We start from the raw sequence: 25,075 nt of genomic DNA on the forward strand, positions 1-25,075 counted from the left end.
CACTTGGGTCACAACAACCCCATGCAATGCTACAGGCTTGGGGAAGGAAGAGCGTCTGGAAAGCTGCCTGGCAGAGAAAGGACCTGGGGGTGTTGGTCTACAGCTGGCCAGGAAGGCCAATAGCATCCTGGCTTACACCAGAAATAGTGTGGCCAGCAAGACTATGGAAGTGATCGTCCCTTTGTACTTGGCACTGGTGAGCCCACATATTGAGGTCTGTGCTCAGTTTTGGGCCCCTCACTACAGGAAAGACAATGAGGTGCTGGAGCTTGTCCAAAGAAGGGCAACAAAGCTGGTGAAGGGTCTAGACGATAAGTCTTATGAGGAGTGGCTGAGGGAACTGGGGTTGTTTAGCCTGGAGAAAAGGAGACTCAGGGGAGACCTTATCGCTCTCTACAACTACCTGAAAGGAGGTTGTAGTGAGGTGGGTGTTGGTCTCTTCTCCCAAGTAACAAGTGATAGGACAAGAGAAAATGGCCTCAAGTTGTGCCAGGGGAGGTTTAGATTGGATATTGGGAAAAATTTATTCACCAAAGGGTTGTCAAGCATTGGAACAGGCTGCCCAGGGAAGTGGTTGTGTCACCATCCCTGGGGGTATTTAAAAGATGTGTAGATGTGGTGCTTACAGACATGGTTTAGTGGTGGACTTGGCAGTGTTAGGTTAATGATTGGACTTGATGATCTTAAAGGTCTTTTCCAACCTAAATGATTCTATGAGTCTATGATTTCCAGTAACATTTTTTTTCAACATTCAGAAGATACTTAAAAATCCTTAGTTTCTCCTTCTAGGTCACCTACACTTATGTAGAGCTGTGGGATTACAGGGAAAACAGGGAGGAGTTTGTGGAATACTACGTAACACTCAATTTGTTTCACACAGTTTTGTTGCTATCCATTTTAATTAGAAGGGAACATAGAAGACAGAAAACAGTGAAGGGAGAAGACATAGAGAAGGCAGTGAGAGAAAGGGGACAAAGGAAACCTAGTGAAAGATCAAAGTGAGAAGCCAATAGGGAGAGAGCAGAGGAAGCTCATTCAGAGTCAAAAAGTAATTTGATACCCAAACAGCCTAGCTAATGCTCTGCTTCATTTGCTACCAGCTAGAAAAATGAAGATACCCGGAGACACCAGCTCCTCACCTGGACAAAAGGAGTGCTATCCTAAGAAACAGCAAACTGACAAAGCAGCATGAATTGCCATTCCCACCTGACTCTCCATATTTCTGAGGATTTGACTGTAAGATTTGTAATGTGGATAGAAGTTAGGTACTGCAACACCACATGAGGGAACAGGATGGTGATACCAAATTCCAAAAATTACATTCATTATTTTTTTCAGTAGGGAGTCTTCAAAGTCACTCACTCTCCTGCTGTTGTTGCACTCCTACTGTGCTTTTTGGAGCTTTTTGCTAGCGGAGAAGGGAGCTGATGACTTTAGCTACTTCTGAAACTGCCTCCTCAGCTGCAGTACTAGACCAAAAGCAGTCTTTACTTCTCTGCAATGACACTGGATAGATAGTTTACTCATGTGGGTCTCAAGTAAGACGGGATTATTGCAACTTACTGTAAGTTCAGCTGAACTATTGAGCTTCATTGTGCAGGACCCCTAAAAATACAAACACATTTGTCAGTATTTATTGAAATATGTAAATATGTATGTAAGTACCTAATTTTTTTCTCTGTTTGATAAATACCTACCAAAGGAATCATGCTGTGAACAAGGGAAATATCTTTGTTTTCTAATCTTTTCAGGTAGCGCACGATATTTGTCTCAGAGTGATAGCTGGAGAACACAAAATGTGGTGTTAAGGCAAGCAGGTTAGCTATACCAGCTGGTTTGTCTGTGCTTCAACATAGGAAAATCCATAAAAAAGAATTAAGACTGAGGATAATTTTTAATATCTACTAAATACTTCTTTCCAAATCAGTAGTGTACGCTTGCTAATAGCAATGTGGATGAAAAATGCCTATTGTCATTCACTCAGAAATGCTATCAGTAAAAATGGAATATAAGGGCTCTACTAAGTCTGATGATACTATGTCCTCAAATAATAGCTTGTACAATGTAGCAGATTAATGGAAAAACACATCCCCCATGTGACCATGAGTATTGCTCATTTAAAACATTTACGATGTCTAAAAATGCTAATAAATAGATTATTTCAGAGTAATGAGTTATTGTGTGAATACAGCTACAAAACTGTCCTCAGCTGACTCCAGTATCACTTTTGAAAGGAGATGCTTTCAGATTTCATTAAAATACCAGATATACAGCAATTTCACAAACCTGTTGAAAACCTGATGTGTCAAGAATTTGGAAGTTCTCTTAAATGGGGTGCTAAGGATGCCTTTGGTTTCCTCGCCCATACCCTCAGCAATTAGCTCCTTTGACACAAAGAAACATGGAGTCAAATACTTTCATGGAAATTTCTCTTTTCACAGTCAATTTCTATCAGAACTAATTTATACTACCAGCTTACCTCAAGATATAATCAGCTCTTTAGGTAAAAAAAACCCCAAACTTCATTAGCATACATATCTGTATATATCTAGCATGGCAACAGCATTATATTAAAACTGAGTACAGATGTCTCAGTAGTCCTCATCTTGGAAGTATTGCTGCTAATTACTAATGGCATGCAAGAAAAATTCCAGTGGGAGAGAAATAATTGACCACCATGTCCTAAGCCTCACAAAACAAGTAACAGCCTAAATGCAAGGTGTCAAAGCTGGCCAAAAGGACTAAGTGTCACAATCAGAAAATGGCATTACTCGGTTACATAAATCACTGTTACCTCATACTGCCTCTTTCTTTAAGAGAGGATCTGAAATTCTCAGTATTTAACAAATTGTCATCATATAGACAACCACTGTCCCAGGAGCAGTTTTGCTTTTTGTTAAACTTCTGAAACATTCAGATAATTTAATCCGTATGATCTATTGACTACTTACAGCTGAAGACTCACAACCGAAAATCCATAATATGTCATCTAGGTCTTTCTCATTTACAGTTTCATCAAGTGATACTCCAAGCTATGGATAAAAGCAACAGTAATTGCTCAAAGCTCTTAATTCCAGACGCATAGTATATTTGTTCTAGTCAACCAAAAATATTCCAGAAACATAGGAGGAAAAAAAATAATCAACCTACCCAACAGTATGTGAATATCACTTCATTTATGTAATAAATACATAAATCTATTTTACTATTTTATTTACATAAAATTTTCCTATTCCTACTTTGCCCCTGCTAAACCATCCAAGCCAGATGGCTCACAAGCTTCAAGACTTGTGACCTCACTTCTAACATTTCTAAGGGTTTTCCATTTAGCAGGAAAATTGCCCATTTTGCTAGACCCCCCCCATCCCATTTTACAGAACATAGTAGACTTTGCCAAAAGTCCTTAGTGCCTACCAAAATGTGGTTTAGATTTCAATCTGTCTTTAAAGACTGCCACAGGACCTGAATTCTGGAAGTCACCTTGCATTTCATCATTAAGTTTTAGAGTCTCTCCAATCTAGCCCATTGTGGCATATTTAACATGAAACAATTAGATAATCTTTTTAAATAGACAATAAAATGAAAATACAATTATTATTTCTGGAAGTTCAGTACATCACTTAACAACTTCATTCTTCATATTTATATTGACTGATATATCTGAGCAAATGACAAGAAGTCTTACATAATTTTGTTCTGTTTAGCACATATAATGACTAGAAACTTAATGCAGAAAAAGTCATGCTACAAAATTTCTGAAAGTTTTAGGGAGTTGCTTACTCTGCCATCACTATAAATCCGAAAATTTATCTTTCTAAGAGCTGCCCTGTCCAAAACCTCTTTGACTGAGCATCCACACGTGATTGTCAAGGTATCAAAGAACAGATCATGATGTAGTTTATGACCAGCTCTCCTGAGACCTATAAAAAACAGTAAATTAATTCTATTAGCTGCATACGGTATTGATTGCTTACACAGTACTTGCATAACAGCACTATCAATCTTGTAAATAAATCCTTTTACATAATAAAGGAAAACATTCCCTTTGCCTACAGAGCAGCAAACCCACCAGCTTTTTAGTGAAATGTCACTACTCATGAAATGCATCTAAATCAGATTCAGACCTAATTAATAATGCAGATTGATTCTAGGGAAGATCCTTCTGATACATCAGATTTGTAATATATACAGTAGCATAATTGGTATATGAATGCAATAAGGACAAAATCACAAGACTGGAAAGGAAAATTTTATTATATAAATGGATATTAACCATCATGCAGCTTGCCATAGCAAAGTTTAGAGCCTTAGTGCTTTTCACAGCAGCAAAAGGTCTTCCAGCTAAGCTGGCAAATAAAGCATGGATAATTATGGCAATCGTTCCTCAATTCCCAGCATCCCAGTTCTGGCTCCTTCTGACAGCAATGATAGTCATGCCAGTGAAAAAAACCTACCAGACCACATGGTCAGCTGCAACCATTATTTTCTGCTACACATTCTATGCTTTCGATCAGCTGTTAAACTTTAGGATTTCAGTGTTCATAGCAGGTATGATACTCCACCCAACTTAACTGAAATGTTCCTATTTCTTTAATCTCATTTATTACTTATTTTTGCTATGTTATTAATACTCTGTGCAGATTTCTGTGTGTAAACTAGGATGGTCCAGTAAATGAAGTACAGAGCTTGCAGCTGGAAACCAGCATTTGAATCTTGTCATCTAGAGACACGCTGTGTAGACTTCTGTTAGTTTCCCAAAGAAACAGAAGTGATGCTTGCAAGCTCATATCACATAGATATCTAAACCTTGGATGTCATTATCAGAATTACACAAAAACATCAGCTATGAATTTTGTATTAAAATGTTCTCTCCAGAGTTGAGAAAACACACATCAGCTGGCAAAAAAACGCCATAAGTTTATTTAAGAAGGTCTAAGTATTTAAGAACGGTTTCTGCAAACATTAAACACTCACCTTCAGCTAAGATTAGAGTAGCATTGTGTACCCGTCTTGCAATATGCCTTAATCCATCAGACCCATGGTATATACCAAACATGGCTGCCATGTTAGCCAGAAGAGCCTAGGATCCAAATACAGTTTACGACATCATCATCATCATCATCATCATCATCATCATCATCATCATCATCATCATCAAAGATTACTTCATGTTAGTTTAGTGGGAAGTTTCTTTAGCACCCAGGGACAACCACATATCCTCAGCTAATATTATACTTGATTACGTTTTCCCTACAAGATAAAAGGTGGGAAAGGCAAATACTTTTAGGAAACTGTAAGCACTGATTATGAATTCAACAGCTCTTGAAATGTAACTGTGTCAGCAGTTAACATGAACTTAAATTCAACTACTGCAACAAAGACGTTTGAAGACTCCCGAGCAAAGCTAGTCTCATAGGAAATGCATTGTTCAGGATTGGTACAAAATATACATGGGATATCTCAGGAATACTAAGTAATTAAGCTTGTTTTAATATATAATAATCCCTCCTCAAAATCTGGCTCAACATTAAGAGTATGAGCAAAGCATTGATAGGAGCAGAAAAAATGATGAACTTGTCTGGCTGAAGGTCTGTGGAGGCATGCTGAAGATAATTATTTTAGATAATTACTTACTTAATCATGGTATTTTCCTGTAAAGATAGCTTTTGGCACTGTAGTATTTTTGAATCAAATCACATAGATAAGAATATTAGTTGTGACACTTTGAACAAGTAGTTTTAGAATTTAAAAATTGATTTTTTTTGCCTTGAGTGGGCAATTTCAGATCATTAGAATTCCCTTCCGTTTTATTAAGAAATCTGTCTCATTCATAACAAACACAGCACTACTCAGTGGCATTCACCCTATGAGACAGATGGACTCATGTACAAATTCAGGGCTAAAGTCTTTATTAAAGGAAGCAGATATTAATGCCAGCTTTTCAAGCAAGGTTCCATTTTTCAAAGGACTCAAAACAAATGCACAAACACCAGAATATTTCAAAGTTCTTCATTTTTCTAGTAAAAACTCTCAAAAGTAAAGCTAACTCAAATCACTGTGATGTTAGGACTATAATCTTATGGTTTAACTTGTTCCTTTCTACTGCTGAAAATAAAGCATGACAAGTTACCTGTGCTGTGCAGATGTTGCTGGTAGCTTTATCCCTCCTGATATGCTGCTCTCGTGTTTGCAAAGCAAGTCGGTACACTTCCTTTCCATTTGCATCTCTAAGTCACAAGTGAAAATGTTGTTTCTGTTACTTTAAAATCACAGTAATTTAAGGCATTAGGCTCTATGCATGCTAACCTGAAACTAGTTATTTATCCTCAGAGACAGAAAGTTGCTGGAGAGAATAAAGCATAAATCAGGACAGCTGTGATATCAAACAGAGAGTGAGACTAAGGTCTCTAGATTTCTATTTACATCATGGCTGGAAAATGTGTCTGGTCAGGTAGAGCACATAGTGAATTTTCTAAGCATACTACACCAAAACTTGGTATTTGCCTTAAAATGCCACAGGTTATTGCAATTGTTTTAACCGAATGGTAACCCAGAACTTAATCTGAACAAACATGGAGAAGGCAGCATCTTTTCTAATGATGTCAAGTAAAAGCATGTTGAGTTTGTACATAAAAATAAACCATCCAACAAAGTTGTATGAAATAACTGAAAGGGCTCTGGCCAATCCATCCTTTAAGAGGCCCTTTTGTAGGGTTCCTAACATGTTAAAAGTGGAGACATAACAGCCAATCTATTATCCTTTAAAACTATGAAATCTTTCAGAACAGTCACAAAAAGAAATGGACAAACTATGTACACATATATATAAATATATATATAGTACATATGTGAGGGTTTGAATAGCTGGACTACTTGCCTCAAGTACTTGCACACCAGTTACTCCAGCAGTTGTTTAGGGATTTTGACTATACAGCTGAGTTTATCATCAGTCCATCCAGAGGGACCACATTGGCAGGCTGGAGAAGTGGGCTGACAGGAACTTCATGAAGTTCAACAAGGGGAAGTGCAAAGTCCTGCACCTGGCAAAGAACCCCATGCACCAGTTCATGCTGGGGGGCCACCCAGCTGGAAAGCAGCTTGACAGAAAAGACCCTGGGGGTTATGGGGGACACCAAGTTGAACACAAGCCAGCCATGTGCCCATGCAGCAAAGAAGGCAAATGGTATCCTGGGCTGTGTTAGGCAAAGCTTTGCCAACAAGCCAAGGGAAGTGATCTCTGCCCTCTCCTCAGAGCTAGTGAGGCCACATCTGGAGTGCTGTGTCCAGTTCTGGGCTCCCCCATACAAGAGAGGTATGAAGGTACTGGAGAGAGTCCAGTGAAGGACCAATAAGATGTTGAAGGAACTGGGCCATCTCTCATATGAGGAAAGTCTGAGAGAGCTGGGACGGTTCAGCCTGGAGAAGAGAAGGCTCGGGGAGGACCTCATCAATGTATATAAATACATGAAGGGAGGGTGCAAAGAGGATGGAGCCAGGCTTTTATCAGCAGTGGCCAGTGACAGGATCAGAGGCAATGGGTGCAGACTGAAACACAGGAGATTCCTCCTGAACACGAGGAAACACTTTTTCATTGTGAGGGTGACTGAGCCCTGGTACAGGTTGCCCAGAGAAACTGTGAAGTCGCCATCCTTGGAAATATTCAGCAGTCATCTGGACACAGTCCTGGGCTACTGGCTGTAGGTCACCCTGCTTGAGCAAGGGTGTTGGACCAGATGACCTCCAGAGATCCCTTCCAACCTCAATCATTCAGTGGTTCTGTGATCAAAAACTTAAAATAATCCACAGCAGAAAGCTGCCTTGAAAAGTACCATGGCTTTTTCCATTTTAACATTTTATTTTCCAACTTTCTTAAGATGAAGCAAGATGAAAATAGATTCAAAATATTAAACCAGGTATAGTCACAAAATAGCAGTAGCATGACCTTGATAAATAGAATTACTGTTCTTTTGTAAAAGATTGTACCAGACTTCTGGTCAAAATCTGAACTGGGAATCAGATTTCAGAACTATGAGTAAAGCCTAAGGACACCCTTAGAATAAGCAAGATGATTAAAAATATATTTGAAGGAATATTACTACACAAATGAAATATATCTAAGCTTACTGATAACTGTTAATGTCATTAGTTATTTTGGTTACTGAAGTACTTCTGAATAGCTTCTCTGCCAAAGATATGCAGTTTTTCCAGTGACAATTACTTTGCATTTCTTCTATTCCCAGTTAGACCTTTTGCCAAAACTCAAAATAGGTCACCAATAACAAGAATTAGAGGTAAGTTTTTGCACACTGTTTCTCTGCTTTGTTTAAGCCTGACTAAAATGTGTACTAGATTAAGTTCCTTCTTGATTATTTGGGAGGTTCACTGAATTTTCTATTTCTTCCCATTTATGTTTTTAATGACTGGATGTCAGAGAAAAAGGCGTAACATACAGAATAAGCAGAATAAGTTAGCTTGCAAAGCCTCATGCTCATGCCATCACAATTAATCCTCTGCTGTTTCGGTTATCTCTTCGTCCCACATTGCAGCAAGCACTATAGACAGTTCACAGCTTCATTCCAGACAAATGCAATTCTTACTTCCTAAAAATTTAAAGGCAACTTTTATTCTCCCAGTTTTCAAGAAAAAATGTGTTCAGTACAACACCACAGTTATTCATAAAGGCTGCACAAGATGTTCATAATGTGTTTTACTTTGATTTTCCCTGAAGATACCAACAGCGAAGGGAGCCCTTACCTTGTAACACCCACCATTCTGCCTGGCATCATTCTCACTAGATTTTCTTTAACAGCAAAGAATGCTGCATGGGGTCCCCCATAGCAGAGTGGCACGCCAAACCTCTGGGAGTTACCCAGGACAACATCTACCCCAAACTCTCCAGGAGGCCTCAGAATACAGAGAGCCAGAAGATCAGTAGCGCAGCAGGTGAGAGCCTGAGAAGAGAAGTGCACAGAGCAGTCAGCCTCTTTTCTGAAGGAATGGTGTTTGCATGGGAGCTAAGTTGGAACAACAAACAGTTCCATATCACTTGCACAGAGCTAAGGTGCAATGGTTGTAATGGTTGTAATGGTTATCAACTGCATGGAGCCGACTAGTAATACTTTTGATGGTATCTCATGTAACACTTAGTTTCTATGACTATGGCTATTTGATGCACCAGGTTGAAATCTGAGACAAATAAAATTTACTTTACCCCGTTCTGATGAGCTCTTTCAACAAGTTCAGAGAAGTCTTCCACCTTCCCTTCAGTGTCTGGATACTGAAATAATACTCCACTGACATCCTTTCCACTGAAATCCATGTCATGGGGTAATTTGATCTCAGTAATAACACCCGTATAACTGAAAAACAAGAACATGCAGAAGACAACAATATTCAAACCATTTCCTGCCTTGGAGTGATACTCAAGATGATGTTTTCACGGACTTATAAATTACTTTTCTCTCTAACATACAGAGAATTGAACCTGCTTTGCAGCACTAAACATTGAGAAAGTTTCATGTCATGGTATATAGTACTGAAGAAAATTGCATTTGATATCATCATCAGAAATATGAAGCAAAGCAGAGTAGAGTATGCCTAAGCTACTTGATATCAACATTTTGCTGCTTTAGCATGTTTAACTTGGAGAACCAAGTCATATTTTTAGCAGATGGTTACTTTAAACTGTAAACTTAAAATGGATTTAGCTTTCATTACAAGAGAACTTTTGCTATCTAGGGTAATTAATTTCCTAGTTAAAAAAAAAATGACCAGACTGAATTCAGTAACCAAATGTATATATTTGTGCCAACAACTTAAGGGGAAATTAAATATTTTCTTTTTATCAGATATTTAGTCTCTTTTTAAACATCTTTAATTACTTTGCAGTTGTATTTGAATGGAAAAGTAGAAGCAATGCCAAATGTTAACAGATTTCTGCTTCTATTTTGCAAAGATAGCATAACCCTATATTCCAAAAATATTAGGTATATGGTGAAGAGACACAGATGAAAAATGAAAGATATGGTGGAAAACAGAGAAAAACATTACTTTGCTCTAGTTTGGACCACTGCTATAGTTTGGGGGTGGCATCGGGCATCTACATAGAACTTCCTTCTTTTGTTGTGCCTGTTAAAAAGAAAAGGAAAAAAAGAAGGGTTGCATATCAAGAATATATTTTTTCCATGGAAATAAAATTAATTGGTTTTCTAAATATAGAGTTTTCCTAAGTTAAAAGGCAGTTGTAAATTTTGGTTATCATAACCAAATTAAGTGTAAGACTGAATGAAGGTTCTAGCCCATTTAAAATAGGAAAGTTCATTTCAGGCAGTCAAATGAGATTCATACGTGACAAAAATTAAAACAGACTATGAAACAGAAGAAGGCACCAACTTAAGAAGCTGCAGGAATGCCTCCACACACACATACTCTTTTAAAGGAATACAACTGTGGTCTTTAATACAGATTCTCAGTTTTGCCCTGGATAACCAAACATGAGCCATCAAAATAGTAAAATGGAGGATAAGAAAATTGCCTAGTTTTCTCTGGTAAACATGATTTTATGTCAGACTGATGCTTTGAACAATTGAATAGTTACAACACAGTCACTGCTGCGTAATGTCCTTCCTGATATACAGTCCCACAGTGACCTTCAATCATCTCTCTGATTTCATTTGATTTGCAGATCCCTTTCAATTGCCCCTACAATACAGATCCCCGAAAGTAAATTTGGGTATAACAGTAACAGTTTCACTTTTAGCAGCTTAGGACTGATCTACTTCACTGGTTTATAAAGCTTCTTTTAACCACTAGTGGAAAAAAACAATTCACATCATCAGAGTTCACGGACACAAGGGATTCATGCCACAGACTATTAGGTTACGCAATAAAAGCTCCTCAGCACCCCCCAGAGGGGCAATGGCAGGTGGGGGAGCCCAAATAACACCCCGTTCCTGCTGCTCCCAGGCCCATCACAGGAGATACCAGCCCATCAAAGACCCATCTCCACAAGCACAGAGGAGCACAGAGGCCCCAAGGCAGGTGGGAACGCAAATTAATTAATTAACCCAAACAGACACATTGTTTCCCTGGGGGGGAGACATTATGGGATGCAGGGGAAGAGCATTTTGGGATTGCAATGGCTTATTATGAGATGTTTAGAGGAAAAGGGATTCAGCTAAGTCATTCTGGGAGGAACAAGTGTAAGAAAATCGAGAGCTAAGGGAGTAAACAGGGTCAGTCATATATAAATGGTTGCTTGTTGAGGAACTTGCACCCAACTAGTACAGTCTGTCCTCTCCTCTTGTTAAATTCCTTTCTGATTCTTTTCATGGGTGAACAGACTCTGTATTCCAGGAGTGGTGGTGGATGCGTATGGCTGGCTGGGTGCCAGCAACTGGAGTCAGACCATGGAGGATCCACATGTCCATGGTGCTGCAACTGGAGTGACTGGAGTGACTGGAATTCAGTGCCAGCAACTGGAGCAGCACCTCAGCCATAGCGGCCCGTGTGTCTGTGGTGGTAGCAGCTGGAGCAGGTGTGTGTCTGGCTGCCAGCAGCTGGGCTGGTACCACAGGCAGGGCAACTAGACTCTCACTAGTAGGTCCATCTCTTTCGTACTGGGGAGCCCAGAACTGGACACGGCACTCCAGGTGTGGCCTCACCAGTGCTGAGGAGAGGGCAAGGATCACCTCCCTCGACCTGTTGGCAACAGTCCTCCTAATGCAGCCCAGGATACCATTTGCCTTCTTAGCAACCAGAGCACATTGCTGGCTTGTGTTCAACTTGGTGTCCCCCAGGACCCCCAAAGGCCTTTTCTGCAAAGCTGCTTTCCAGCCTGCCAGCCCCCTTCATGTACCCCATACGCCCTGGGTGGTTCCTCACCAGGTGCAGGACTTTGCACTTCTCCTTGTTGAGCTTCATGAGGTTCCTGTCAGCCCATTTCTCCAGCCTGTCAAGGTCCCTCTGGATGACAGCACAACCCTCTGGTGTATCAGCCAATCCTCCTAGTTTTGCATCATCAGCAAGCTTGCTGAGGATACACTCTGCCCCATCATCCAGATCATTAACTGGACCCAGTGTTGCCCCTGGGTTACGCCATTAATAACTGGCCTCCAACTAGACTTCATGTCACTGATCACCACCCTCTGGGCCCAACCATTCAGCCAGTTTTCAATCCACCTCACTCTCGCCTCATCCAGGCCAAACTTCTTCAGAATCTCTGTGAGGATTTAAGGGAGACTGTCAAGGTAAACGATACCCACTGCTCTCCCCTCATCTATCAGGCCAGCCATTTAATTGTAGAAAGTTATCAAGCATGACTTCCCCTGTGTGAACCCATGCTGGTGACTCCTGATCACCTTCTTGTCTTTCCCATGCCTGGAAATGGTTTCCAGGACTAGCAGTTTTTCCATCACCTTCAAGGGATTGAGGTGAGGCTGACCGGCTGGTAGTTCCCTGCATCTTCATTCCTGCCCTTCCTAAAGATAGGGGTGACATTTGCTTTCTTCCAGTGCTGAGGCACCTCTCCCAGTCGCCATGATTGTTCAGAGATAATCAAGAGTGGCCTTGCAATGACTTCAGGTGGTTCCCTCAGCACGCATGGGTGCATCACATCAGGGCCCAAGGACTTGTGTATATCCAGTTTGCTTAAGTATTCTCTAACCTGACCCTCCTCCACCAAGGGTAAGTCTTAATTGTTTTAGACTTTCCCCTGGTCTCTAGGTCCTTAGGTTTCTTAAGGCCTTAGACGTCTGAGCTACATTCACATCAACACTGCGAACTTCTCCAGGGGCTTAACGACATGGGCTATAGTTGTTTAGTGATCTGCTCAGTGAAAAGGCCACACTCAACTTCAACCCACTCACCTATCCATGCCTACTCAGCAGAGATGCCTTTCAAACTCCAAAATTCCTTCATGCTGTGATTTAACCATACATTTAAACATACATTTAAACATAGTACCTGTGACATAATTGCATGGCTTCTGCAGCAGCTGTCCCCTCATCCAGCAAAGACGCGTTAGCCACATCCATTCCTGTGATATCACATACCATAGTCTGGTAATTCAGCAGGCTCTCCAGCCTGCCCTGGGAGACCTCAGGTTGGTAAGGAGTATACTGGGTAACCCTATAAGAAAAGAATTCTGAGTTTGGGTCTAGGAAAATAAATGTGTAACAGAATTATGCCAATATGTAACTCAACTATGTCATAAGAAAAATAAGTTGTAAAGCATAACTCACTAACATGAAAGTTTGTTAGAAAACAGTTACTTTTAGAAGGCTGTAATTTATTTCTGTCCTGGAAGCCTGAGAATATTTTCTTTTCTGGTACTGACTTGGCTTTTTACAGAAGAATTCTATTTCTCCATTTTGAAAAGAGAAATCACTTTTAAAACAGAGGTGTGAGTGCATCTTGGGGAAGGGAGAGGGAAAGTAGGCACTGAGCGTCAGAGTATTTAGTCAAGTTACAATATCCAAATGAAAATTATTAGTTCAATCAAATCTAGGTATTGCCATTATCTTTCAACACTGTTTCTGAAGCCCTTTCCTTGCCAAGTCTTCTCCACTCTTATGGGAGGAAAAGCACTTGGCATTTCACAGGATCAAGCTCAGAAATATGCAACTTCTTGTGAAATGACAGTTTCCATATATGTTAGTGAAGGGAAGTGAGACTGATGTGAGTTTTATCTGTTGTCATTTGGAGAACAAAACAGTAGAGGCAACATAACCAATTCCTTAGAAAAGACAAAAATCTAAGGGAAACACTCTATTATAACAGTCCACAAAAACAAAGCAGCATGCATCCAGGGATGAAAGGCAAGAACCAGACTCTCCTCTCACGGCTGGAAATTTGGGTAAATTTGGATAAATTTGGGTAAAATCCCTGGACTGGGAAATATTTCCACAGTCACTCAGGACAGACTTTACGCCAGTTTGAATTCAGGCTAGCAGCCAGCAACAAGTGATAAGTAGGGACACTCGTGGCCTCTGTTTTCTAGCAATAGAAGAAAACAACAGTTTGTTTCCTGGGCACTAGTAAGCCCTAGACTTTTGAAAAATTCTTACAGGTGAAGGTATAATCTTTAAAAAGAGACTGAAGTATTTGGAAGCTCAAGTCATGTAAAGTCAATAGAAGGTGAGCAACAGAGATTTTTAAAGAGCAAGCTGCAGAACCTGTGGTATAGAGCAAGATGAGAGGAGCAATAAAATAGTAATGCAAGAGAAGGTAGGCAAAAAGTCCTGAAGAAGAGAATGGAAGAGCTAGAAAGAAGGACATACTCAGTAAGTGAACTCAAAGTGTAGTATATGATGCTAATGTATTTACTGTCTATTTAAATGATATATCTGCTCAAATTTTTCACGTATACTATTCAGTACAGTGACAGAAAGCAATAGCTATATATCAAATTAGATAAATATTGATGATTTTCCCAAATATTGAAGGTTTTTCCTGCTTCTTAGCCAAGTCTAACACTAAACTACTTATCATTATATACTTGGCTGCATAGTTCACAAATGAGACCATGTCCTGCACAGCATGCAACATTGCTCATCTCAATAGTAATAATTTTTTTCTTCACGGCTGCTAAACCCAGTTTTCAGTTTGTCAGATAAACTTTCAATCTGGCAGTATAAAGGTTTGTTTTCTGAATGGTCCCCCTGCCCACTCAGCTCTCACCAATGAAAAGTTATTCCCAAGTCCTTTGCATGAACAATGAGTTTTCTTGCTTAATAAAAGAAACTCCTCTGTACTTGAAGTTAACAGTCTTACTTTCTCATTTTATTTCAGCTAAAGGCCTTTCTTTTGCATTATAACTTGCAAGAGGAACTAAAAGCAGACTAATAAGAATTAAAGCATTGAGATTAATTGAAATGCATTAGAGAAATATGACTCAGTGCAAGAAAAAAAAAACCAAAATCAAGAACCATTAGTTAGTACTTGCCAGAATAATCAGTTAACAGAAGTGAGATTTTAATTAAAGTTGAGCACACTGGCTTTATTATTCATTTCAACAAAAACATTGTTTCATTAAACCATTACTAATTAGGGGCTGATTCAAAATGAGAAAGGTAGAAAAAAAAGAAAAGTCAGTAGTAGGGAAGCAATACTTCACATTAAACTTGGCTGCAAATTTTGCTAAAGGACATTGAAGTTGTAGCTGTTCATGTGGTGCAAAATTCTCTATTTTGTTTTCAAAGACAAAGCATCTTTCTTAAGATGTGAGCAATGTTCACAACTCCTTACTTGATGAGAACCCCCTTTCTTAAGATTTTATCTTATATAATTAAAGACAGACTTTGCAATGAATGCTTCAAAGCCGACCAATCAAATCAGTTACCCAGGAGCCTATTAAAAAAGCCTCAAGAATTTCCACTCATAGTTTATGCTCAAATGATTTTTAAAATTTTTTCATATTGTGTAAAATAAATAAATAAGTCTATTCTTAAACTTCTATGAAGTAGCTGCTAATTTGATGGTTCCCTTGAATAACCTCAATCCTACCCCACATAGTTGGGCTAGTACACTATACTACAAAACAGAATTAATGAAGCTTTGTGATTTTAATGTTATGGTTTTGAATGGTAAAAACAGTCAAAGTAAAACCAACCAATTTTGGAAAGGATGGAAAAAATTCAACAAAGAAATACTGAATTCTAGCATTATCGCAAATTCCAGTGCATGAAGCTTAACAGTTGTACAGGTGAAGACACCTTTTATAACATAAAAACATTTATTTAAACACTTTTTTTTTTTAGAAGGTTGTTTGGCACTGTCTAAGCATCTAAATATTTTAATATAATAATTCTACTTCTCCACAATTTCTTTAAATAAAACAGCTGGCTTTAGTCTGCACTCTGACTTCTGCCTGCATCTATACTACATGTTACATAATTTTTAAAAGTAATTTAAAAGCAAACTCTTTAAATGCAAAAGTAATTTCTGAAGTAAACTTTTACATAAGTCAAATCTCTAAAAAGCACACTAAACCATCTCTCATTCAAATAACTCCTCTCTTCTGCTTAGGTTTGTTCAACTGGCTATTCGACACATAATTCAAGTCCAGTACCAACAACATTAAAATGAAAAGGAAGAATTACCATCGTGGCAAGGAACACAGCTACTAACTGCCTCTCGTTCAATCAAACTGGAGGCAAATATGATCTCCAGTCAGCATCTATTCTGACCAAAAGTACTTCTGCAGACAAACGCTCCCAAGCTAATGAAGGGTGATAGGTCATGACACAAAAGAAACCTTCCATGAGATTTTTGTGGCATCTTTCTTGAGCCAGTGTCTGACCTTCAGGAGTCTGGTAGTAAGTGGCTTCAGTTTTTGTGGCTTTTATAACTCTGCTTGAGTTCAGTGTTTCACCCTTTGCCTCATCCTACTCTCAAAAATACTTGTGTGAATACCAACTTTAAGATACCGATGAAGGTTTTAAAAGAAAACCTGGCATCAAAGCAAGAAGTATTCAGGAAGCATGCTTTCAGCCAAAAGCTAGGCCATTCATCAAAAGACCTGGCTTATGAAAGAGCAGAAGCTTTTGTACTTGGGAGCTGGATTTGTTCTAGATTTAGCAACAAACCAACAGACTATACTTTAACTGCAAGATTAACAATTATGGCTTCTTTATATTAAAGTTAACTCTTGCTTCCATGCAAAGATTCAGAAAACTCCCTTATCAAGCAATATCAATGAACTAGTTCTTGATTAATATTTGTAGGTGTACAGTCAATAAGATCTAAGACTAAGCCTAATTTATTTCTTAATACACAGTAAGTTCTAGCAAAACAGTTCACCATATATCTTCCTTAGTGATTTTTTTCTATACTTCGACTGAATCTCTGGAAAGTTAATGTATTCATAATCAACACAATACTTTTATCTTACAAATTCTGTTCTTGCAGTTTTAGACGCCTGCAAGACTAATCTTATGCAATGGCAGAGCTAGAATTGATTTGGATTTCCAGTTATACAGAGTATTCTCTTTGAGATCTGACAACTAGTAAGATGAAACAAACTTAAAGTAAGGACAGAACACTAGTAGATTTAAAACCAACATATATGAGCCAAAGAAAAAAGGTAGTTCATACATCTGACAACACTGAAAAACTGAGCCTGAAGTTCAGTCCTGAATACATGAAATTTTTAAATTATCTGACTTTTATGGACTGGCCATCACTGTTAAGGCCAAAAGTGAAATAAGACAAAACAAAAAAGCTGTATTTAATTTAAACAGCACATATATAAATATTGCAGTGTAGAAAGATACTAGAGTAAAGATATACAACTAGGAGCCAGCCAACTGCAAGCAGTTCCATCCAGCCTGTAAAATTCCCAAACGCCATGCTGTATATACAGTTCCAGACACATCACTTGGCACTTTATGCATCTTTGAAGAGCAGTTACAAGGGTGTTCTGAAAACAGTATCTTACCCATCAGTTTGAGAAAGCTGTGTAAGGGCATGGAGATGTGCCAGTTTCCACTCAAAGCATAAACACTGAATTTACTGCCAATTTGGCATGCTTTGTAGTTGCTTGTGCAGCTTTCTGTATCTGGTCTACAAGTAGAAACCAGCTGCATAATGTTTATAGCAGATTTTTGCATGCTATGCAGTAATTTTCAGAATGCAATGCATAAGTGTTGAGTGCTAGTAGCCAACAAGTTTACTAAGTTACACTACTGATGTAAAGATTGCAGGTGTCCTTGGTACAGGTACTTTATTCTTGCATACTTAATGTCTGGGGGCAAAGGAATCAAGTGAACTGTACTTTGGAGACTTCTGCACCGTGCTCCATTGTATGGTATCAGCGTGACTTTAAAGGCCTTCTTGATTTTCAAGGCCTGATAGGTATTTTTATCCATTTAAGCCTTAAAAATAAATACTACATTGTTTTGACGTATATGTTATTAAGAAGCCTATATGTAAGCTGATTTCTGAAACCAAATATTCTTCACATCTTCAGTTATTCATTTATGTTCATGGCAGGGCACAGAATTAATTTGGTATGCTACTAGGGAAAGAGCTCAGCACACTGAGTGTGAAAAAATTTAATGAATATGTTAATATGGGTACACAGTATAAGGACTATGCATGCATACCAGCAGACAGCTGACAGGTATTCATGCATTTGAGGGGTCTGTGCTGAAAGTCACATAATTGGTGGTATGACCCCAAATAAATCCTTCTGTCTGTACTTTAGAGTTGAGATGTTCTAAGGATAAAGTAAGTTACACATTGTCCTGCTATTTATTTGTTTGGAAAAACAGGCTAGTATTTTTGCTAATATTAACTACATAGTGTATGAAAAATACTTCTAAGACTTCCACCCCATGTTAGCATGGAGTTGTTAGTCACAGATTCCTAGGAACAAGGAAGTGTTAGCAGCCAGCAACCAAGAACAAAAAGAAATCTAATATCAAAAATATGGGATACTTGTCCTCTACCTTCTGTGACTAAGTCAAATCCCTCATGTAGGAGACTGCAATTTTAACTGCAGCATTTCAGGTCCACAACATAAATTCTTCTGCTTGTTCTCTAACTTTCAGTCAAAGTGTTATTTGGATAAAAAGTTACCTAAAAAATATCCACCCCAAGTGTTTTGAAATAGCTTCTTTCACAAATACAGAAGTAGTTAAAATGGGATTCAGACTTAAAAGGACGCCTGTACTTTTCTAAAGCTACCAGTACAAGAAATTCCTGAATGCTGATTTCCCAGGCACTTACTAGTGCATAGTTTTAGTCAGACAGTTTTATCTCTCAGTAATTAAGCTACGCACAGTTTTTATTGTGAACAAGATATTATAGATCATTGTCCAAATGCTTTGAACAGTTTTGAAACTCCAACAGTGTTGAGTATTTTCTTAACAGAATCTGAGATTTGGGAAGACTTTTGGGGTGATTGTCTAAAGAAAGCAGAGTGGGTCAGTAGTCTCATTTTCAGTTGAAAATACATTTTGTTGTAAACACTTTCCTCCTAAAATCTACTCCTTCGCTTCCTACCTCCTCCTAGCAAGTCCAAGTGTCCTAAATAGTGTGAAGTCCTTCACTTCAGTGTTCACAGACTTCTACAAACAATCTTTTATAAACTTCCGTTGTATTCCAATGCAAGCCTTGCTCTAATGAATGCCAAGCAGTGAGAAAGTATAAGTCACGTGAGAGTGGCAGAATTGATCAGAAACAATAAGCCTGCACTTGCAGCTTTTCCCTTGGAGCTGCAATGTGACGTGTGCTAGCACAGAAATTGTTACACACTCGGTAGATGTAAGGAGAGGTTTGGTTACTTAAACAGCTTCCATAAAGTCTGTATAGTTACTTTTGCACACACGCACACACACCTACACCCTCTCCCCCACAAGCATTTCAGCCTTCACTTTAGCCATCTAAAAGTTTAGCTTTTAGCCATCTAGTTTGACTTTACTGGACACTCCAAGAACAGATTTCTGAATAGACTCTCCCAGTTGTTGCATTAACACTATATAATTTTTTAGGGTTTAAAAATATGCAGTTCATTTTGGTCCATTTACTTTTTAACTGTTCTTATTTTTGCCTCTAGCAATTGATTATTTGTTTTGTGGCACTGTACTGAAATATTTAGATTGCATATGTTGCAAAAAGTGGGTGGGGATAAGGCCAAATAAAACTTTGTATAGATGTACTGCATAGAGTCCAAACAGTGCAACTTTTTTGTCAGTTCAAAAGTTTGAGATACCAATAAAGCAGACAAGTCTAAAAAAACATAGACTTGGAGGTCTACAGATACATAGACCCATTTATGGCAACCCAAAGTACAAAAAATATAGCATCTAAGTAACAATGGCTTTTTACACTGACTAATTTGACTCGTTGATTGGTTGGTTGGGGTTTTATATGTGTGTATATATATATATATAAAACTTTCAATACTGCTTTTATAAAAATAAAAATTACTCAGTAATAAAGATGACAGTTATTATTTTAATACAGTATAAAAAAGGGGTGTTACTGACTAGAGATAAGGGAATTTCTAAACCAAATGAGGCAATGCAGGGTATCAGTGGCACTCAGTCTGTTGGAAACTAAGACTCCACATTAAATTTAGTTTTTCTGTTCCATCATTTCTGAGTTACAGTTCTTTAGAGAAATGTCAATGCTAAATGAGTATTTATAATCAAGTCTTAGTGCCTTCATCAGGAAAAGTCCATCAAGACACAAACCCCCATTATTATTTAGATTAATGATATTCATACGATATAAATCAATGCATTAAAATATTTTCCTTTTTACATTTAAGTAAAAAAAAAAAAACCAACACCAACCCCACCCCCAACCAAAACCCAAACCAATAACATTCAAATTCAAGTCTGTCAGATAGGCTGTTCTTTTGCTTGTCCCCAAAAAAGAAATGTCAGCTGGGTGATGAGAACAAGGGACAAATTCTTAGCCTCTTCATAAATGAATTATCAAGTATTGCTGTCTACCTGTTTTCAACCACCAGTGAATTATTTGTTCAGACAAGAACATACTTTATGGATACCCATTAAACTCTTCAAGGTCTCTGGTTTAAAAAAAAAATCAAGAAAGAAATACCAAGAGAAAAGCCTTTAAAATTTTTAAGGCTTCTTAGTTCCCCTGAGAAAACCATAATCAGAGTATTGCATAGTATTTAACTACCTCCATCCAAAATTGCATACACCAGTGGAGGAGGAAGCCAATTTAAATTTAGGCAGAAGTTAGAAAAAGTTACTTTAATTTAGGAGTTAAGTCTGTATACTTCCTTAAAGCAAACAAATATTCTTGTTTTAGATCATAATAAATAGGAGCTGTGAACAGCAGTCACAAAATCAATGAAATATTTTACAGAAAAGCATCTTCTAAAGTCAAAAGTATTCTTCTTCCTCTCTAGCTTCAGCATGAACAACACATTTCCTACACTTACACATCAGTATCAAATATATGAAAGCCTTAGTCAAAAAAATAGGTTCGGGTTATATTTTTTTATGCTTATTCATAAGATGAACTTCAAACATATATTTATACATATGCATTTAAAAAGAAAACATGGTACATTACCATCCTGCATTCTCCAACAAATTCCGTGCAATGGGCTGAGGCACTGAGCAGTTGTAATAACCCATGCCTATATAAGACCTCCATATCTTGTTCTTGCTTGCAATATTGTATAGAGTTTCAAGGATTTCATTTTCACCTAATTGAAAAGAAATTGTATCAGAAAACTGCAGTTACATATAATGCTAACAGTTTTTAACTGAAATGCCTTGTACCCCTGTGTAAAAAAATTGCAACATCGATGATACAAGTATAAATAGTAGCAGAATAAAGTGCAAACCAAGAACAGTAAAGATAAAAGAATAAGCTCGTAAAATATTCTGGGAAAGTTTAAATTCTGCCGAATTCTGGAAAATACAACAACTGAATAATAACGGGGTTTCAACTAATGTGGAAGCAATAGTGAGAGAAACAGCTGTAGACAAACAGCTTATAGAGCCCTTTTTGTGCTAATGCAATATACATTCTGGGTTTCCTGCACATGCACTAAAATATATCTTGGAAGGCACATTTATTAGCTAAACCTTGCACAATCAGCACTGGATGAAGCCACAGCCATCCACAAATATGATTTAGTGTTTCTAACAGAGCCATATTTGCACAAACTGGGCTCACAAAAAGAATCCAGGAGTAGTTTCTTAGGGTGAAAAAGAACTGTACTTTCTTGCATTCTCCCTGAATAGCTGATAAAATGGAACAGTTCTTTCAATTCAATTTTAGTATGCTTCACCAGTTTATTTAAAAAAAAAAAGAAAAAAGAAAGAACAAAAAGTGTGAATACCGTATTTCTAGTTTAAGAAATTCCATTTAAGATTAACTTTTAAATGAATCTGCTGATCTAGTTTGGAGAGATTACAACAGAATGCTTTTGAAGCATTCAGACAGAAGGCATTTGCCCTCCCTCCCCCAACCACAGTTTCTTTGGTCTTGCTTCTACATAGTTCTTAGTGTCCTGAAGGCTATGCAAAAATCACATTCAGTCAACCTGTTCCTAGTAGTCAATGAATAATGCTACCCAACATCTGCCAAAGGGAAAGATTTACAAAATATTTTAGTACCTGAGGATGCAGAAAGATGGTCAGTAGGCTGCCTAAGATTAGACAGAGAGATAGTCATGCCCAACCTAACAGACCTGGGTGGAATTGGACACCTACCCTCTTAGGTGAGGGGAGATCTCCCCCCCGCCCCCGCCCCCAATGTGACCTCAGAAACTGCTTTACTGGGGCAGTTGCACGAAGTTCTGTTCATTTTGCATTGCAACTTGAAAATCAGACTTTGGAATATAAGGCTACAAATCACCAAAGCAGAATGGCTTGGGCCCTGGATGTCTCAAAACCTATTTTCTCTCCGTAAGTTACTCAGCAAGAGAGATCAAGTCAAAGTTAATGTTCTGGGATCTGCTGGCAAATAATTCTCTAGGTTTTGAATTAATTTCTTCCACAGCCACAAACAAGGATACTATAACTTTAGCTCTGATTTCAAAACTCATGCCTCCTCTTCCTTTTACTCAAAGTGTTACTATTGCACTCCATGTGTAAAAATTAATTTTGTAAAAAAATTTTCTGGTTTTCAATTAATTTCTTCCAGAGTCACATTATACCTTCCACAAAGTTATTTTTTTACTGATCTTTAGTTCTCACTGCAAAGTTCATTTCTTCTCTGCCTTTTACTCAGTGTTACTATTAGATCTAATGTATAAAGATTAATTTCTTGTTTTCAGTAAACTGCAGTTTTTCTCAAAACTCAAAAGTCATGTGTTTATTGAACTCAGCAATGTCCAGGGCAAAGTTTCTAAAGCCTAGCGAGCAGCTCCACTCCCCCATACTCCTCCCACACAGTTTATTCCAGATAGATGCCTTGTTTGTTTAAGTGAGAGTTTTAACACTGTAGAGATCTTCCTCTATCACTTGCAAACCAAAAATTTGATGAAAGACAGTTTGGGTGCAGTTTGAGAAGGAGAGTTGTATTCTTGCAGAATTCAAACATCAATGATTTTTTGAAAATGGTAATGAATTTGCTTGTTTAACTCCAAAGGCAGTTGAAGGCAGAAGCTGACTATCATATAAATTGCTCAGTAGCCCAACATCACACACAAATACCACCAATACTGTACTATGTGCCAGATAGCATTCCCTTTGTTTGCCTGACTGGATATTTCTTCTAGAGAGTAATTTCTGAGCAAATACAGCTAACAACTACCACATGAAGATGCTGAACTTCCGCTAGAGCTCTCTGAAACAAACCAGTTTCCAAACCGATCCAAGGCACTAAGCAAAAAGCCTAGTGAGACTGTAAGCAGCTTACGTAGCAATTAAGCTTAAGAGTAGAACCACATTCCACCTAGAAGAGCTGCACTGATAGATCCCAACAGGGAATATATTTTTAGTTATTACATTTTTATGAGTTACACAACTAGTTTTAATCAGGGTGGTGAACTGCTGGAGGGCACTCTCCTGCCACTCCTGCTTCACCTCACTTACCCTGCTCCTTTGGTCACTACAAAGGGAACAGGAGCAGTACAGCTCCAATACACATCCCGCATTTGGCATGCCTGTTTGAAGAGACCTGGGGTGAACACTCCTTCCCCTATGCCTTACACTGCCTTGAAGTTGTTCATCACATCATGTCTTTAGGAAGACAGCCCGTAAGGAATTGCACTCCGGAGTAACGGAAGTCGATGGTCCCTGATTTGTCTGTACAGCCTGGCTTACCTAAGACTAAACATAAGTCCATGTAGATTTATGATTTAATTTTTATGAATTCAGTGTTTGCTTTACACTGATAGGGTTCTGAATTCAAGCAAAACTGACGTAGTCAAGGGTGAGGGAAATTAACACATATGTTGGCATCCAAAGACTGGAGAGCAAGGGAATGAAACCATTCTTAACAGCATCCCCAGCACTGACAGGAGGGGATGGAGGAGACATAGCCGGGCTCTCCACAGTGGTGTGTGGTGGGGGGCTGAGAGGCAGCAGCACAAGCTGAAACATGAGAGGCTCAGGCCAGAGATAAGGAGAAGCCTTCTCCCTGGAAGGACAGCCCAGCAGTGGAGCTGGGTCTCCATCCTTGCGGGTTTCATCTTCCGACTGGGTGAAGCCCTGAGCAGCCCAGTCTGAGCCCACAGCTGAGCCTGCTCTGGGCAGAGGCTGGGGCTGGAGCCCTCCCCAGGTCTCCACCAGCCTGAACAGGACCCCATGTCTCTGTCAGTAGCTGTATTTCCCACTCCATCAAGCTTCATTTTTAACACTGTATTCCCATAATATTTGTGAAAGGGGTCTAACACTTTACTGGTCACTCTGTAAATAACTAATGCTAGTATAAAGGCAGAAGAACGCTAACCACATGAGTACCTTATGTATGTTTTAAAATTAATTTTCAAATTCAAAATGAAATTGCTAGGTTTCCAGTTTGGTCAACAAGAGTGTCACCAAACCCAAAAAATTACACAGACTTTTTCTGCTGTATGAATTACATACCTTGGAGTATATGTAGTGGAAACAGTGTATTCTTGTAAATATTTATTTATTTATTTAAAGCTAAAACACACAAAGTCTAGGATTTTGGCAAATTTCAATACATATGGTTGAAAAAACACAACTTGCAAGATGTTGTGTTGGGTTACTGATTTTTTTTTTTTTAAATTCTCCCTAGCAACGGGTGAAATAAAGATGTGATATCCAAAATGGAGAAGTAAAACAGAATTTTAAAAAATTGACTATGGTTAAGAAATGTTTGGAAGCTGGCCATAATGCTCAGCTATTTGTTTCCAGTTTTCTAAGACAACATGGTTGAAATGCCTTTATCTTGAATTCATTTTATTGGGTGTACACTATAAATTCTTTAAGAACCTTGTTCAGCAAAAAAAAAATTGCCAGCTAAGGCACTGCAGTTGATCTTTATTCCCCTCATCAACTCATTAGATATGATCAAAACCAGTACCCAGAATAAAGTTCATTCATCTTGCAGTACTGCTGTCTCAGAACCGCAGAGAAAATTCGCTGAGGCTCCCAGTAGTAGTTGTGTG

General features: G+C 38.4%; 1 protein-coding gene across 1 annotated transcript in view; it reads right to left on the bottom strand.

Moving 5' to 3' along the window:
* Positions 1–25,075, bottom strand: part of GLDC (glycine dehydrogenase (decarboxylating)) — a 50,128-nt gene that overhangs the window by 19,097 nt on the left and 5,956 nt on the right. The window contains exons 2-13 of the mRNA XM_010586054.1: positions 21,055–21,190; positions 12,964–13,128; positions 10,051–10,128; positions 9,212–9,359; positions 8,755–8,951; positions 6,131–6,227; positions 4,975–5,080; positions 3,781–3,920; positions 2,952–3,032; positions 2,287–2,384; positions 1,698–1,782; positions 1,564–1,605 (exon numbers count right to left, since the gene is read on the bottom strand). Of these exons, the coding sequence (XP_010584356.1) occupies positions 1,564–1,605; positions 1,698–1,782; positions 2,287–2,384; positions 2,952–3,032; positions 3,781–3,920; positions 4,975–5,080; positions 6,131–6,227; positions 8,755–8,951; positions 9,212–9,359; positions 10,051–10,128; positions 12,964–13,128; positions 21,055–21,190 (1,373 nt within the window). The remainder of the gene's footprint in view (positions 1–1,563; positions 1,606–1,697; positions 1,783–2,286; positions 2,385–2,951; positions 3,033–3,780; positions 3,921–4,974; positions 5,081–6,130; positions 6,228–8,754; positions 8,952–9,211; positions 9,360–10,050; positions 10,129–12,963; positions 13,129–21,054; positions 21,191–25,075) is intronic.

The sequence above is a fragment of the Haliaeetus leucocephalus genome, unplaced genomic scaffold (assembly GCF_000737465.1).
Source record: "Haliaeetus leucocephalus isolate CR32 unplaced genomic scaffold, Haliaeetus_leucocephalus-4.0 Scaffold139, whole genome shotgun sequence".
NCBI lineage: Eukaryota > Metazoa > Chordata > Aves > Accipitriformes > Accipitridae > Haliaeetus > Haliaeetus leucocephalus.